At 42.4% G+C, this 16020-nt stretch overlaps 1 protein-coding gene across 1 annotated transcript in view; it reads left to right on the forward strand.

The window, feature by feature from the left end:
* Window positions 1-2390: 2390 nt before the first annotated feature.
* Window positions 2391-16020, forward strand: part of RIN3 (Ras and Rab interactor 3) — a 394191-nt gene continuing 380561 nt past the window's right edge. The window contains exon 1 of the mRNA XM_069208209.1: window positions 2391-2872. Coding sequence (XP_069064310.1) covers window positions 2835-2872 — 38 coding nt within the window. The 5' untranslated portion in view covers window positions 2391-2834. The remainder of the gene's footprint in view (window positions 2873-16020) is intronic.

A 16020-nucleotide genomic window follows, 5' to 3' on the forward strand; every position in this document is an offset into this window, starting at 1 on the left:
CTTGTCCCAGTATCCCCCTGTATACCTACCTCCCAGTCTATTGTGTGTCTCTGTCAGTCCAAGTGTCCATATCTTCGAGTCCATGTCTTCCTGTCCCAGTTTCCATTTTTCCCTGTTGCATTGTCATTGTCTCCCTGCCCTATTATCTGTTTTGCCTTGTTTCACAACTTCCTGTCTTGATATCTTTGTCTCCCTGCTCTATATCCTTGCCTTTTTTCCTGTCGCCATGTTTCACTGATGTTGAGTATCCATGTCTTGCGCCTGTGCCTCTCTGTCCCAGAGTGTGTATCAAATTCTCCTCATCCAGATGTATTTATGCCCCTGTCTTCTTTTTTACCTGTAATAGTTTCCAAATCACAGGTCTCAATATATACCAACGTGGAAAGGGATATGCATCCAGGTAGAACAGCACAACCCTTGCATCACATGGATATATTAGTAGGATCCTCACAAATTTGCACTACCAGTGGCACGTGTCATCATTGGATCCTCACTCAACACCACCTAGTGTGAGTGGGTGGTATCAATGCAGTTTGTTAAACCTAAGTGCAAGCTAAAAAGCCTTTAGGATCCTACGTCTTGTTTATTAATAAGGTACAGTGTGATGTATAAAGGGTGCAATGACTCCTAACATCTGTAATTCAATAAGGTTAACATGTTTCAGCCTATCTCAAGTGCCACTCAGGGTCAGCAGGCTTTCTTCAGGACCAACAACATCTGTAGAAATTCTACAGATTATAATATGTGCCAGTTCCTAAAGCTGGTCCACACTGTGTGCTCAATAGAAAACGTGCAATCATACAGACCATATAGGATCTTTTCCAGTAAATGATCTCATATAGGACCTTTTCCAATGAATGGCCTTTAACTCTTAAGAATTCAGGCTCCATGAGGCACCAGGGGTAGGGCGATCCCTGTAGTCACACTTACACCAAGGGATATTGTCCTCTTAATCACCTATTCGGCTCTGTGTACTCCTCCGTACCCAATCACACTAGGTGTAGAGGGTGGGGATCCAATGATGAAGCATACCACTGGTGGTACTAGTGGGTGAGGATCCTACAAATATATCCATGCGATGCAAAGGTCACACTATTTTACCTGGGTGTAGATCTCTTTCCAAGTTGGTATATGTTGAGACAAGTGGTTTAGAAACTCTTAAAACATTTAGAGATAGCTAGCTGCGAGGCTCCCCTCTCTTGTGTAGAGGATGATAATACTAAAGGGTAGCTGAGGGTGGTCCCTTTTTTTATTGCTTCACTCTCTCCCTCATACACCTGTAACAGTGTCTGTGCCTACCTGCCCTCATGTTTGTGTCTTCATTTACCTGCATCTGTCTCCCGGTGAGAGTGCTCTACTGTATTGCTTGTGTTTCACTGTTTTCCCGCCTTACGGTCAGTGACCCCCTATTTCAGTGTCTTTGTCTCATTGTTTAAATGATTGTGTCTGGCGCTCAGTGTTTTTTCTTTCTGTCCCTGTATGCCTTTGTCTATGTCCCTGTATCTCTGTCCTTAACTCCCTCTTCAGTGTCCTTGTCCTCATCCCACTGTCCTCATCCCTTTGACCCACTGCCTGGATCTTAGGCTTTGATCAGCGGAGGGCGGATACAGGGAATCCCGAGCATTCAACAGGAACTAAACAGGAATCAATTAGAGGTGTAGCTGTCAGTTGTGCAGCAGGTAGAGTGCATCGGGTCCCATGTGACACCAATTAATGGATGTTATTTAACTTCTGAACTAGGAGATGGGTGATCAATTTCCATGCTTCCATAAGGATCCGTGGTGTCCTTACTATGCCACTGGAATCAATTGTGGGATCATAAATCTAGGTAGCAGTAAATAAAACCATTAACTGGGGCAATCAAACCACTTTGTTAACACCAGAAGCAAAAGTCTGCATTGAGGTATTTTTGTACTTATTAAATATTTGGTGGTAAGAAAACGTGCACAAAGGTTTCGCCGATTTTTCTCATAGTGCTTTACAGTTAGCGCAGGCAGTTACAAGTAACTACAAGCTGGTGTTGTGTGCCTGGACTAAAATGAGCGAACAGTATTATCGCTATTTGTCATAAACTGCGCAATTGCGGCCCGTTCAGAAGTCACAGAGGGCCAAATGTGCCAAACGGTTTTACCCATTCCGTGTCTGTTGCAGAATGTGCTCGTTCATCTGGACAAAATTCTAAATTATAATGCGTTTATGTTTTTGTATCGCATATAATTCAGATTGTCGTGCGTTTTGTTATTGCACTAGAAATTTGTTTTATTTATTTCTCGCTGGTTGTTTCACCTTTTTATTTGCGTTTTAGAAAACACTATTTTTATATTATTTTTATTCTGCCAACTTCTGGCCCTCCTCCCACTGGGCAGAAAGAAATCTTGTTTTCATATTTCGTCTGCTAGCCGCTCTGCACAGACCTCCGATGCTAGTCTATGAGCTGAAGAAAAAGTCCTTTAGAAGTTTGACCGGGGCGAGGGGCTGGTCTTCAGGCTCTACTCGAGCCGCAGCTACTTCTTGCACAGGAAGTCGGCTGCAGAAGTGAGAAAACCCCGAGCGCCGCTCTCGCGCGTACACTACTAGCCTTTCGCAAGAGTCTGCCCCTGCAAGGGTGTCTCCCGACACAAACCCCTGTTGCCTGAGGGCACTCGGGAGCTCTGGAGTGGAGAGTGGGGTTTGTGGAACCTTTTCCGCGAGGTTTTCCTTTCACTGGGTTGAACAGTTCCTGAAAGGGAGACCGGATGGGCTGTGGACTCCTCCAGGAGAGTTCTTTCCGCTGAAGGAAGGCTGATTTGAACCTCGCCCCGCAGCATCCCGTTGTAACGCGGCGAGCAGCAATAATGGACTCCCCCAGCGAGATAGAAGAGGAGCGCGCCAGGTAAGGCTTCACTTAACACCCCCACCTTTCCCGGATCTTGGTGGGGCGAACAGCTGTCGACAGACAGCAAGTGCCTCCTTTGAACTTTCTGATTTTGGAAGGTACGGAAACACCGTGATCCGGTGGTCTTTTATCATTATAGAAAGTTGGTCTATAACTCGCACCCAAGCTGCGTAGGTCTGCGTAAAGAGCCGAGCAGCGCTTTGTTTTCCTGCATCTGTGATAGAGTGGTGATTGCTCAGAGCGTGGGACCTTTACAGACTTTACACGGGTACGTTTGTAGAATTAGACGTCAACCTCACTAGAAGTGCGGTTCCTCACCTAGAGGCTCGCGCCATCCAGAGGCACAGGCTATATTTTTGTTGAAAGACATGATGTCATCTAATGATAGCCTTATACCTGGTGATGGTTAATTATCTCTCCCATGTGTAAACACTTCTGAAGTGAGTAGCTACTCTCTTGGTGCTTCGTGTACCTTGTCAGGGGCACTGTGTCTTTTCAGCGTAGTGTGCTCATTTTACACGAACCTCGCCAGACAGTACTTGTTGTGTACATCCTGTGCAGATCTCGCACATTTCCCTGGCCCATGCGAGTAGCCATCCAGTCCAGATTTTTTTTTGCTTCGAAACCTGAGATTTGTAGTCATGATAAATAGGGACTACAAGTCGCAGAATGCACAGTTAAAAGTGGACTGGATGAGATACGCGTGGATGGAACCGGAAAACGTGAGAGGTCTGGTGTAGAGAGTTTTTTAGGAGGTGCTAAGGTGCGTTCGTGAAGCACCTGCTCGGGGGGGGGGCGGCTCTGTATATTTTGCTCACGTGCCTCATCATAGGAGTTGTTTCACTGCGCTGTGTATATGCTGGTGCTCGTAGGTAGTTTTTTGTTTGAGGAGCAAGCTATGTGCATTGTTGTTGAGGCAGATCTGGTACACGTTTTTTTAAATCCCTGTATCCTGTTTATAGAAGCGGAGTTCGGGAGCTGCCTTTGTGCACTGTGTTCTACCTGGTCAGGTAGAGTTATTTCTTTCTTTCTTACTCGAGAGAGGCGGGTTTTACCCTCAGTTCAACCCTCTGAAACACAGTCCAGAGTTTATTCTTGTATCACTTCAATAAACTGTGTATCTAGAGTCGTCTAGATTAAGCATATTTAAACCAGCATTTGCAATGCAATGGGGCTCGCATATTTCGAACAAGTTCATTGTTATCCTTTGACACCAGAGCCCACGAGCAAAAACAAAAGAAAAAAACATGAGTGGAAACTGAGAAAAGACGACTTAACAAAATAAAATAAGGTTAGCTTTTAAAAATAAAACTTTGAAGTTTTGTTTGTCCTGCTGTGCACTTTTTTTTGCCAGTCACCAGCCTCTTGTTTGCCAGGCATTGGAATTTAAAACAAAATAGTACCTTGATTACTAGGGAGCAGCGGACGGACAATAATTAAGTTGAAATCAATTAGTGCTTGATCCCTGGTGCACACAGAGGAAGGGAAATGATGCCAAACATGCCTTGATGAATTACGAGGATGTAAAGAAGAGTGCCACACAAACCGCAAAATGGTGAGCGACAGGTGGGCTCCAAGCCCTTTACTGGACACAACAGTGTCTTGCATGCACTCGCAGGCTCGACCCTAAAAAAGGAACAGTGGCGGATAGTATTATTTATGGGACAATGGGACCAGTCCTAATTATGGTCGCCCTGATTAATTCAAATATGTGTTGTTACCTTTTACCATGCATATTGAAATTATACGTTGTTACATAACCACCACATCCTAAGGATATATTTAAAAAAGTGAAACATGCTGAGTTTTCCCTAGAGGGGGTGAAATGCCCAGTAAATGATTTTTGGTGTAATATTCCCCCAAATCCACATATTATGCCCCCTTTTTTCAGGCAATAATCATAATTGGGTGTTATTGATCACACCTGATAAATTCCAACCCTTGTGGAACTGGGTTATATCAGGAGTGATAAATATTGCCCCCTTTTCTGAGCTGACCGTAAGTAAGACCTAAGGCATGCCCGTCTCTTTTAGGCAACATAGTGAGGAGGGCATTGCTGTCATTTTAGCCTGACAAAACAAGTGAGTGCACTACCAATAGATTTTCAAAGTCTGGGTTTTACAGCATAAAAAATAGTTTTAGTTAATAGACTAGCCTAATTGCCTATTGACTCAATTGTTTTTAGGTCGAGAGCGCAAGCTCTTTGACCTGTTGTAAGTATTGTGGGACTTTATCCAGGAATTTACTACGCTAATAGCTCTAACTCGAGCAAATGTGAGACCCATTACATTGCAAATGCTTGTTTATTTTGTATGAGCTCAGGGATTTGTGTGATTGTCCACTTTGATGCCGGAAGACAATTGACTGGATTGAGTTATGCAGTTCTCACTCACATATTAATTTGAGTTTTGTAAGAGTAGAAATGCAGTTTAAAGCAGGGGTCTCAAACCATTTTTGTTGTAAGAGCTACTTATGTTCAATAAAAATCATCCAAGCAACTAATATTATTAGTGTTGTAATAGTGACCACATCAGACAAGATTACCAGCAATGATGACATCAGTGCATCAGGCATGGTTGCCAACAATAGTTAAAAAATGCTTGGTCAATGTGGAATGCATCTTTATTGGTAATACGTAACAGCCATAGCTGCAGTGCCCCAAGGCAATATCACTAATATGTCTCCCTGATCAGCATGATTTTTATCACTTAAATATCAGCTTTAAGTGCACTTTGGAAATTCAACCATTTTTCTCCATGCATTCACTTGTGAGTTTTGAAAACACACATTTTCATCTGGAATATACACTTTTCAATGTTGGTCCACACATTAGTTCAACCAAACAAAGAAGTCCAGTTTAGTAGGCGGGGCTGTACATAGCAGAGCTACTTCCAGGTAGCTGGAGAGATACCAGTAGTCCACAAGCTATTTGTTAGAGAACCCTGGTTTAAAGTTGAAGTTTATGTACACTCCATTCACACTAGGTTAGCTGCAGCTCTGTATGTGGATTGTGTTTGGGCCTGGTGTAGTAGAGGTGCTGATGTGCAGCATATTCTTATCGGGTCAGCTGAAGGTGGTTATGTGGGTACCTGCTCATGGAAAGCTTGTTATATGTATCTGATCGTGGGAGGTGATGGCTGTGGTTTGAAGTATGATTTAGCCCCAGGATCTGACCTCTGTCATTTGTGTCCTTCAAAATTTACATTTGTAAAAAGCTCAACAAAAAAAGCCAGATATAGGGAGTTTGGTAGCACTGATGTTTTTTTTTTATTTATTTTTTTAACAATTTATCTGCAATGTTCTTTCCATGTCTTTCACACTCAATTAAGCTGCTTATACCCATGACCTGGAACATGTAAAAAATTATGCCTGTCCATCCTAGAGAAGTGAAGTGTGTAAACTACAGTATGCATGCCCGATGTGCAGAGGAGGCCCTGTTCAGGGAGCTGTGACTGGACAAGATAATTGCGGCTGCTTTTTAAAGCGATTGCCCTTGTTTACAGCGAACTTAGCAGCGGCCCATCTGTAAAGGCGGAGGTCCCCTACCCCACACATTTTGACAGATATGAAGCGTTTCTGTCAGGTTGAGCAAAGGTCAGCCTGACTGACACTCTCTGTGTTCAGGTCAGGCACCCAGGTGTTACACATGTGCATTCACAGGCTGCTACAGCTTGAGCTGAACTTTGACAGGCTGAAGATGTCACAGACCCGTGGGCGTGATCTCCTTAGCCCGGCAAAGCGATTGGGGGACCTTCCCCATATTGCATGGGGGAGCATCACTGATAGCTTCGGACCTGGGAAGTCTTATCACTGACACCTCATCACAGTGTGTGGTGGGTACAGCAAGTGCCACTGACCCCATCCCACTCTGTAACGATGTATGGGCTACCGCTTCCTCTCATTGCTGACCTAGGGTGAGCCAAGAACACTGGAAGCTGAGATCACTGCTGCAGCCAGTAAGTTGTATTTATTTATTTTTAATTAAATGATGTGTGTATTTGTTTGGGTATTACTGAGTGCATGCTATGAATAGGTGTGTGTTTGCTTGTGAATGGTGGGGGTGTGAGTATGCATGTAGATGGGTGAGCGTATTTGTATGCATGTGTGCCCAACCCTCTCCTGCTCTAATTAACATCCATCACTCAGTAAACTGGTGTGGTGGAATTTTGTTGAGTGGATCCTTTGATAAGGTGGCGAGATTTGGGGAGTCATCCAAAGAAGCTTCAAAATTACTACCATCTGTGCTGTAGAAAGTAGTTAATGCCAAGAACCGCTCTCGCTGGGTTTAGAGTCCTGGGGTTTTCACCTACAAATCACTGTTATCAGTTGTGTTGTGTAATTAGTTTAAATGAAACAAATGAGGAGTACAACACACAAAATGCATAGGCTGTCAAAGCATTCCCCAAGACTTGGAACACGGTAGGTACCCTGTTAACATGAGTGAGGTTGTCATCCTACTTTTGTTATTATAATGCTGGTAGTGGAAGGAGAAAGACTGTCAAGTATAAAGCCAGTGGTTTCCTTGCCGTATTGCGAGTAATCTTTGTCAGAGTGGTGTTTGATGGAGTTCAAGGCTGTATGTTCCAGGTGTACCTAGATCGATGTTCTTCACGCCTTTCAATTCCACATAAATGTCCCCTCGTTTAAAAAACATAGATAATCAGCATCCCTCAAAATATCAAATATATTTTTTTCCTATTTGTCTATGACATTGACAGCTCTGAACATATTAAACAAGTCAACCATTGCAGTTCTGTTCAGTTATTCTTTATAAAACTATAGTCACATATTCTTTATAAATCTATAGTAAAATACATGCTTTCTGTTGGCAGCTAAGGCTCCCTAAAAGTGTAAACGTATTCACAGGTAATCCTCGATCAAAAATAGGGGACGATGTTTGTGGGATCTTTCACACCTGCCCCCAGCTAGGATATAAGTGACAATGAGTGACAAAAGTTGTCACTGGTGGCCCATTATAGGATAGCTCACTGCCACTGGGTTTTCTTTCGCTAAATCACATCATTGTTTCCACTATGCTGTTTGTCTCTGTTCCTCGGGAGCATAGGGAATGCAAACACCAGACACAACCTCCCCAAGATCAATTAAAGCCTCCCTTGGGAGCATGCCCTGGATTGTGGGAATCTGTGGAGAGCAGGCTTACTGTGGTTTTATTCCCTGGGAGGACACCACACCTCTTCCCACTCTGCTCTCAGTTGTTATTGGTCGTCCAGGTAAACCAGTGGACCACTGAAAATGTGGTCAAAAGCCCACTTTGTCCTTTTTACCTTTTGATGAAGAGAGATTTCAATATGTCATCTCCATCCTTCCAGGAATTGCTCCTTGGCATGTATACCTATCACTCACCATGTCCCACAATAAGGACCCAAGTATTTTCAACCACAGCAATACTGCTCTACCTGGCGACTGTAACTAGTTTGTGGAATATTGCTGGCTCAATATTTGTCTAACTCCATGAACACAATTTTGGGACAGCTTCCACAATTTGGACCAATTTAGTTCTTCTGTAAATGATGTTTGGAAGTGGGTTAATAGTAGTTCGAGCTGATTAAAACAAGTATAACGAGTATTAAGTGGGTTAAGCACTTGCTACTGAGTGCTAAGTGTCAGGTGCTGGTGCAGTTTATTTCATCTTTTTGATCTTGATAAAGACTACCACTGAAATTGGTAATATAACCATCTTTGTTAGGCAGAGCTGTATAAGCCAGTTTGGAAGGGATATATTATGTTAAATCTCTTTCAAAAGACACCTGACTGATCTTTTTCAATGATGTGCATTTTCCTTAGGTTTTTCTTTTTGTAATACAGCAAGGGCGAGGTAACTGCGAGAGATTCTCTCTCTGCTTGTACTGAAGCCTTTCATATATGATTCCATTATATGATATTCGAGACGCTAGAATACAGCTTAAGGTCCAGTCTCTCTTCAGGCTTGTAGCATCAGTGGTCCAATGAAACTCACTATCACTTGTAGGCGAACCTCTGAGCTTCTGCTGACTACAGTAAGTCTAACCACCGTGCTTGCCAAGAGGAAACTATTTGGGTTCCTTTGTGATTTTTCAAAGAAGCTTTTGGAAGAATGTCTACAAACAAATGAACATTACTGAAACTATTAATGTAAGTATTATTTATGCATTCACTCAGAGTGATGGTCAGATATTGCTGATTTTTTTTTTAGGCGACTGCTGGTATATTTTGGTGGCTAAAAATGTTTTTTGTGAACAGCTTATTTTATTTGTATTAAATGAATTCGTTGATGCCTATAAATGATAATCAATAAGGTATCTGTCTATGTAACCCACATTTTACCAAATCACGACTTAGATATATTTAGTGTAGATCGATCGGATAGGGAGACTCACTATCTGTCAGAGTAAAAGGGAGCAAGTGCTCAGTGTGGATTTTTATTTGTTACCTATGGGCCATGAGTTCGGTTTTAAGGGCCTGCTAAGCCTTTCCTCCTCCCAATGTTGATTTATATGGAGCCCCATTACATTGTGTGAGAGTAACACCTGGTTGCATTTATTCAAAGAAGCAGCCCTTTGTTTTTATGAGCTATATGAAACCCTTTGCTATTAAAATTAATCAAGAGTCTCTCAATGAATTACATTGCCTTGAAAAAGTCCTAAGAAGGTCAAACCATGTTGGCTGCACTGAGTTGATTCAAATTATGTTCTTCTAAACTGCATATAGTTGTTTGTATTTACTAGACAGAAAAAAATAAAAGAGCTACCTTAAGTACAGGTAAAACATACATGTATTTGCGTGCTGCTGTTAACTGTTTATACATGTTTACAGATATCAAAGCAAACTTCGGTAGCATTGAATCTGTCTGAGCTTGTCAACCTAAACTTTATTATTTTGAGTCAGCCTAAAAATAAAGCACTACAAGATTGCACAAAAAATAATGTTTTCACTGTGCAAAAGTTTAATTGTAACACGATTTTGTTGAACTTGGCTGAAAATATGCTTATACTGATGGAAATTGACCCACCGCCAATTTGTGGTTGAAAAAGGACACCGCCTCTTTTCTTGAAAATGTGTTACTCACTGTGACTCACAGTAGTGAAGTTCCTCTTTTAAAAAAGTTGGTGGGTACTGCTAAAGCTAGCTAGAGCGAGTAGTAATCTTGAATTTAAAAGATCTAATGTTGAGGTATTCCCAGACTCTAATATGCCATGCAGTCTGCCTGCAAAGCCTGTAAGGATATTACGGAAATCCTAAAGATTGTATAATAAAGTATACTGTGCCCTGCGACACTGCGAAATGAATTCAGGGAAAAGGCAAATTCTTTTGAGGGGCAGGATGCTGCTGAGTAGTTCTTTGAAACTACAAGATACCCAGGCGCGGTCACTGGGTATCATGGCATGCTACCAGTTGACGACCAGGAGGCTCTGACACATTCCCCAGGGGTAATTTAATTCTCTGTTCTGTTCCTTCCCTCCTTGATGTGCTGATGATACAGATTTTTTTTGTTTCCAAGTTAATTGGTAAAAATTGTAGCGCATTGTAATATCTGGTGGAGCTGGAGCCCCGCCCTATGTGGAATTACAAATATTTTTCACTTTGTTGTTTGTGTAATTTAATATATGTGTGTGTGTGGGGGGGGGTGATGGAAACTTAAGTTTGCTCATTATAAATACAGGTGATAAAGAGCCTCATAAATGAACATAATGGTAGTCTTACAAAGACGAAGAACTTTTACATGTGTTTGGTGCTGAGGGGAAGCTGTGCTAATATCATGTGTTCCTGGCTGTAGTAGGAGGACTGGGCGTGGACTCTGGGCATTTAAAGGGAGGTTCTGGTCATTTGGCGTTTGCTGTGGTTTGCGAAATTGTGTAAGTTCAACTTGAAATATTTGGGGCAAGAGAAAGCCGAACACTAAGGCCCTGATCTCAGGTGGGTGGTAAATTCCTGTTTGTGCAGTGTTTGGAATGTCAAGCTTCGTGGCTAACGAGGCCCTGCAACCTTCCCTTGATACATTTTGGCAGGTCAAACTTGGAGAAATGTACCTTGAGAGAAACTTGAAATTCTTTCAGACACATGCAAAATATGGTGCAAAAACATCGAATTCCTCATTCTCCAGAGAAGATCTCTGAATATGAAGTATTTACTGCACCCAGTAAATAACTCGCCATTTCCAGGTCACTGAAACTTGCATCCTTATATTGAACATCAGCTGCTAAGTAATCATAGATGGTATGTCCCAGCAGCCAGGCAGTCTCACTAAACAGCAGAACAGAGCTTATCAAGAGGAGAATTCAAGTCAGGAAAAATGTTTAATGCTGCATACAATGCTGCATGGACGTCAAATTCCAAAAATGCCAGGGGTAACGGAAGTGACATCAGACGCCATTTCATCTTTACTTTCACTCACACACATATGCTTACACAAACACACGTTCTCTCATACACACCACATCTTCTACATAAGCACATTCTCACCCGCAAGCATGCACACAACATACACTTAAAAGAGTTTTTTAATTACCTCAGCTACCAAGGAGGGTCATATTCCAGCTAACTGCACTCCGTTTTTAATTGCACTAATAGTGAATAATTTATTATTCACTATTAGTGTAATAAAAAACTGAATAAAACATGGAAGTGGAGCACCAAGCAACGTCCATAAGGACGAGCTGCCCCTGTGTGCCTGTCACTGATGTTGCCACCTCTGAGGCTAGGGGTCGCAAAGGCAGTGCCAGAGGTCGCAAGGGGCAAGCTAAATGACGTCCATGCAATGCTGCTAAAAGGCCATTCATTAATAACACATGTACAGTCTGTCTGCACAAGCAAGCCTGCAGGCAGGCTTAAATCGGTCTTGATTAAAATGTATAACCAGAGAAACACTGATGACAGTCGAGAGGTACCAGAGCCATATCTTCTGCTGACTTTGGAGCCATAACTGTCGTTTGACTCCGTGTCATCCGTGTGACCTTCTTTCAGTCCCTTTCTCCATCAGCAGGATTCCTTCTACTGGGACTTATAGTGTCACCCTTTTGTCATTATTTTATTAGCTTCACACGCTACCATTATTACATGGCGCCTTTTTATCACCTTATGAAAGAATAAGTGCTAGTGCCCACTGTTCTGGTCAGGAGCCTGCGGCCTGTGCAGCTGAATGTGGGTTGTTGAGTACCATAGCTGCATAGTCCTAAATGCACCTCATTCCTTTTTGACCCACTACCAGATACTTCCTGTTCTTTATCTTACTCCTGTAGGCTCCTGCTTTTTCTCCCTTTGTGACGGTTTGTCTGTCTTTCTCTTTTGTCTGTCTTTCCGTTTTGTGTGTTTTTGTTCTCATAAAAATAAGTGCTGGTCCCCACAAATGAGTGCGGTATCCCCTACTGGCAACCAGGGGCGGGAGGATCTTGCAGAAATTTACTCCAAGGAATTCTGCAGAGTTACATAAAAACTCCACGAGATTCTGCAGAGTTCCGTCCACCCCTAGTTTACATACATCAATAATTATGACTCGACCAGATACCCCTTAATCATAATTGTGTCATGTAAGCATTCAGATGTATTAATCAGAAAGATATTTTGTTCAGAAAAGGTGTATGCGTCCTAATGTAGGTATCAAATTCTGTACGTGCTAAAATCCAACTTATTGGATGCGACGTTTTGCAAAGCTATGTCATCAGGCACCCGTTTAATCCATCGCTTGAGTCAGTGGGAGCCCGTGATAAACATAGAATTAAGACTGTAACCTTAGTACGGCTAGCTCATGTGCACTAGTGCTCATCCCAGAGCGGAACAATACTGCTGTGCAGTAGTGCTCACCCCAAAGTGGTACAGGACTCTGCCTCACTTTCACTAGTGTACTCAGCAGTTCACGCCCTGGACCTCGTGCAATAATGTCCAGCGTACAGCAGTCAGCACACTGGTTCCTGTGCACAATTGTCCATCCCAAAGCAGTTCAGTTTCCTGGTTCTGGTGCAGTACTGTCAAATTCAGAGCAGTTCAGCAACCTGACTCAGGAGCCTGTGTGTCAGCCACAATGTAATGCAGTACGCAGCTCCAGTGCACTAATTCCTACCACACACGAATCAGCAGCAGTACGCCACTATCACAGCACATATTTCCTATACGAAATGAAGGATGACTAGAAACGTAGTGTGCACAAGGCACTTGAACCGATGTGTTAAACTGTGAGACTAGAAAAGAATGCTGGAAATCAAACAATGCATCAAAAAGGACCATGAATGAAGCACATAACTTCAATGACGCAAATCGTCAAGTGCCCTCAGTGTAAATTCATTAAACAAAGCTACTCTAACTTGACACAACTTACTATGTGCTTACATAATTACCTATGCTTTACTACCACTTCAAATTCGCATTCCTCCATGCTTTGACAAGACAGTCCTGTGTCACTTGAACATCAAATTACTTAGTCGCCATACCACATTTCTCACCTCTAGAACCCTGCCTCATCACGAAACTCACCTCCTTAAACACCCAATTTCGTGGCACTACTTCAGATCCTGGCTGTTTCACACAAAAATCCCCGCTGCCAAGAGTGGCATTCAAAGTAGGTCAATAAAAAATAATAATGACTCTAACTTCCAGAATGAATTCGGTTGCTATAATGCAGCCCAGGACTCAAAACATTGTCCGTGAAAACAGAAAAGCAGCTACCCTTCCTAATGGCAACATTGTATTGAGGAAGGCTACATTACCCAGATGCTTTGGCCCTCGTGTCTGAAAGCCGCATGACAAATTAACACCCTACAAATATATATGTATATCTTTTACCACAGAGGTACCACTTCAAAACTCAGAGTTTGCGGCTGCCCGTCTCCTTCATGGTTTCTCTTTGACCTCGTCTTTCAAACCACAGAGCGAGCCCAGAGTAGAAAGGTCCCAGACCTTTCAGCAAAGGCTGCAGGCTCTGCAGACTCAGGAGCCACAGTCAGTAGGAAACAAAATGGTGGCTGGCATCCAGTCAGGAAGCTGCTTACAGTGCAGGCTCGAAGCATCTGCGCCTGCCTTTTCTGTTACCGAAGCAATCCACACTCATACCAAAACCAAAGAAGGACAAGAAAGGCACAGTATGCGAGGCACTTACAGAGAAACGCAAATAGCTGGCTGTCTTCAACAGGAATACAAGATTGAGCAGTGATATTATTTTAGGTGTGGGCGATAAACTCTGCTGTATGGCGGTTGGTGGAGTTTTTGCCAAACTGCGTGCTCCAAGCGAAGCAAAACTCTGAGAACTCAGTCGGGAGAATGGAGTTTACTACCCACCCTACTGGCAATCACCGCCTCAAATTAAGCACCGTATCCACCCTTGTTTTCATTGTGCACAAATACACAGTTCTCAGTACACCATCTACCCAATGTACACCTGTGTCTGCATGTATGCGTGTGGGTGTTGTCACGGCATGTGTGTACCTGCATGCACATTCAGCTGGGTATTGTCTGGATGCGTAGGGTTTATCTCTGTGGGTTTTCTTTTTGTACATCCAACATCTGTTGCAATAAGGAGTAAATACATGTACTGTAAATCATGCCAGACTTATTGGCTTTGACAATGATTGGTGCAGATTTCTTAGTTTTTTGTGCAGATTGTAATCTAAAGACATTTCCTCAGAGTTCAAAATATTTTTGCGAGGATTTGTCTACCTCTGACAGTAACCACGGAACAGATTTAAATGCAATTGCCTTAAATTCAGCAATTATATATTTATTCAAAACCTCATAAGCCAGCAGTGTGATACATTAGAAACTAATTGTATTTAGTCAACTGGAATTTCTAATCGGAGAAGGAACTCTTCTGGGATCTACGTCAAGGTTTTAAATGGATAATTAGTAGCGCAAATATTTGCTGCCCAAAGTATCGGTTTGCCACTGAGAAGCACTGGTTGTCTCACATTAGAAGTGTTGCTCCAATACTGAGAAGTAATATTACCCTTTTTTCTTGCAAACTCAAGAAGTGAGGGTACCCGCTACCCGCGCTTTGAAGACATTGATCTACGTTACAGAATCCTGGAGGATACCAGTGGCGCAGCAGAGTGAGCAACTGGCCATTTCCATTCTTATAACAGATGCATTGCGCTGGTCTGATAATGTTTTTCAAGTTAGACTTTTGCAAAAATGCAATAATGTTTTAATTTTTGTAAATTATTAACTGTTGTAGATAGCACATTTGTTGTGACTTCATACTTATGGCATCATTGACCAGTCTAGTCACCAAATGATGGATATGGAGCTTTCTCGGTCCTTTGATTTTTATGAAGTAGCAATAGTCAATCCTGGAGAGGCTGCCTTTCGAATGAAGCAATGAGATGGAGGGAAATAATTCTATTGCATGCCATTTAGCCAGTGCAGCCCCTTAGTTATAACCTTTGAAGGAACCCATCACTAAAGGTTACGCATGCATGCTCTCCCTCTCACCCCTTTCACATGGGTAAATTGTACAGACCTAAGGGCCTGATTACCACCGTTGCAGATGGGATACTCCATCTCAAATGTGACGGATATCCCATCCGCCGTATTACAAGTTACATTATATCCTATGGAAATTGTAAAACTGCGGCGGGATATCCGTCACATTTGTAATGGATTATCCCGTCCGCCAAGGCTGTAATAAGGCCATAAAATGTTTGTGATGTATTTTTAAATATTTGTTTCTAAAGAAACACATGTTCTAAAATGGCTTAATACACTAGGGGCCAGATGTAGCAAAGGGTTGTTCCCATTCTGTGTCAATGGGAAAATGTGTTCGTACATATGGCCCCAAGTTCCTGTCGTCGTTAACCCGTAGTCTTCAAACTGATGACGTGCAGTGCCATAAGTGGGCAGGTGCTGTCTGGTACTGAGTACCTGCACTTTGTGAATTTGAAAAAGAGACTACCTGTACTTCTCTGCACTGCTGCAGTACATTTACTGGGAGAGTACTAGCACTTCTCAAGAGCAAACAGGCACTATAAATAGTGAGTACCTGTACTGCTATATTTCAGTTTAAAGCACTAGATATGTACCTATCATGCAGAACATTTTTGCCTTAGTACTTCAGACTATATCAGTGCATTGAGAAGGGTGTGAAGTCTAAGACCGTTAAATTAGTTTTTTTTTTTTATTACTTGTTAAAAAATTGATTTCTCCTTCTCCTTCACTTGGCCTCA

Source organism: Pleurodeles waltl, chromosome 9 (genome assembly GCF_031143425.1).
Source record: "Pleurodeles waltl isolate 20211129_DDA chromosome 9, aPleWal1.hap1.20221129, whole genome shotgun sequence".
Taxonomy (NCBI): Eukaryota; Metazoa; Chordata; class Amphibia; order Caudata; family Salamandridae; genus Pleurodeles; species Pleurodeles waltl.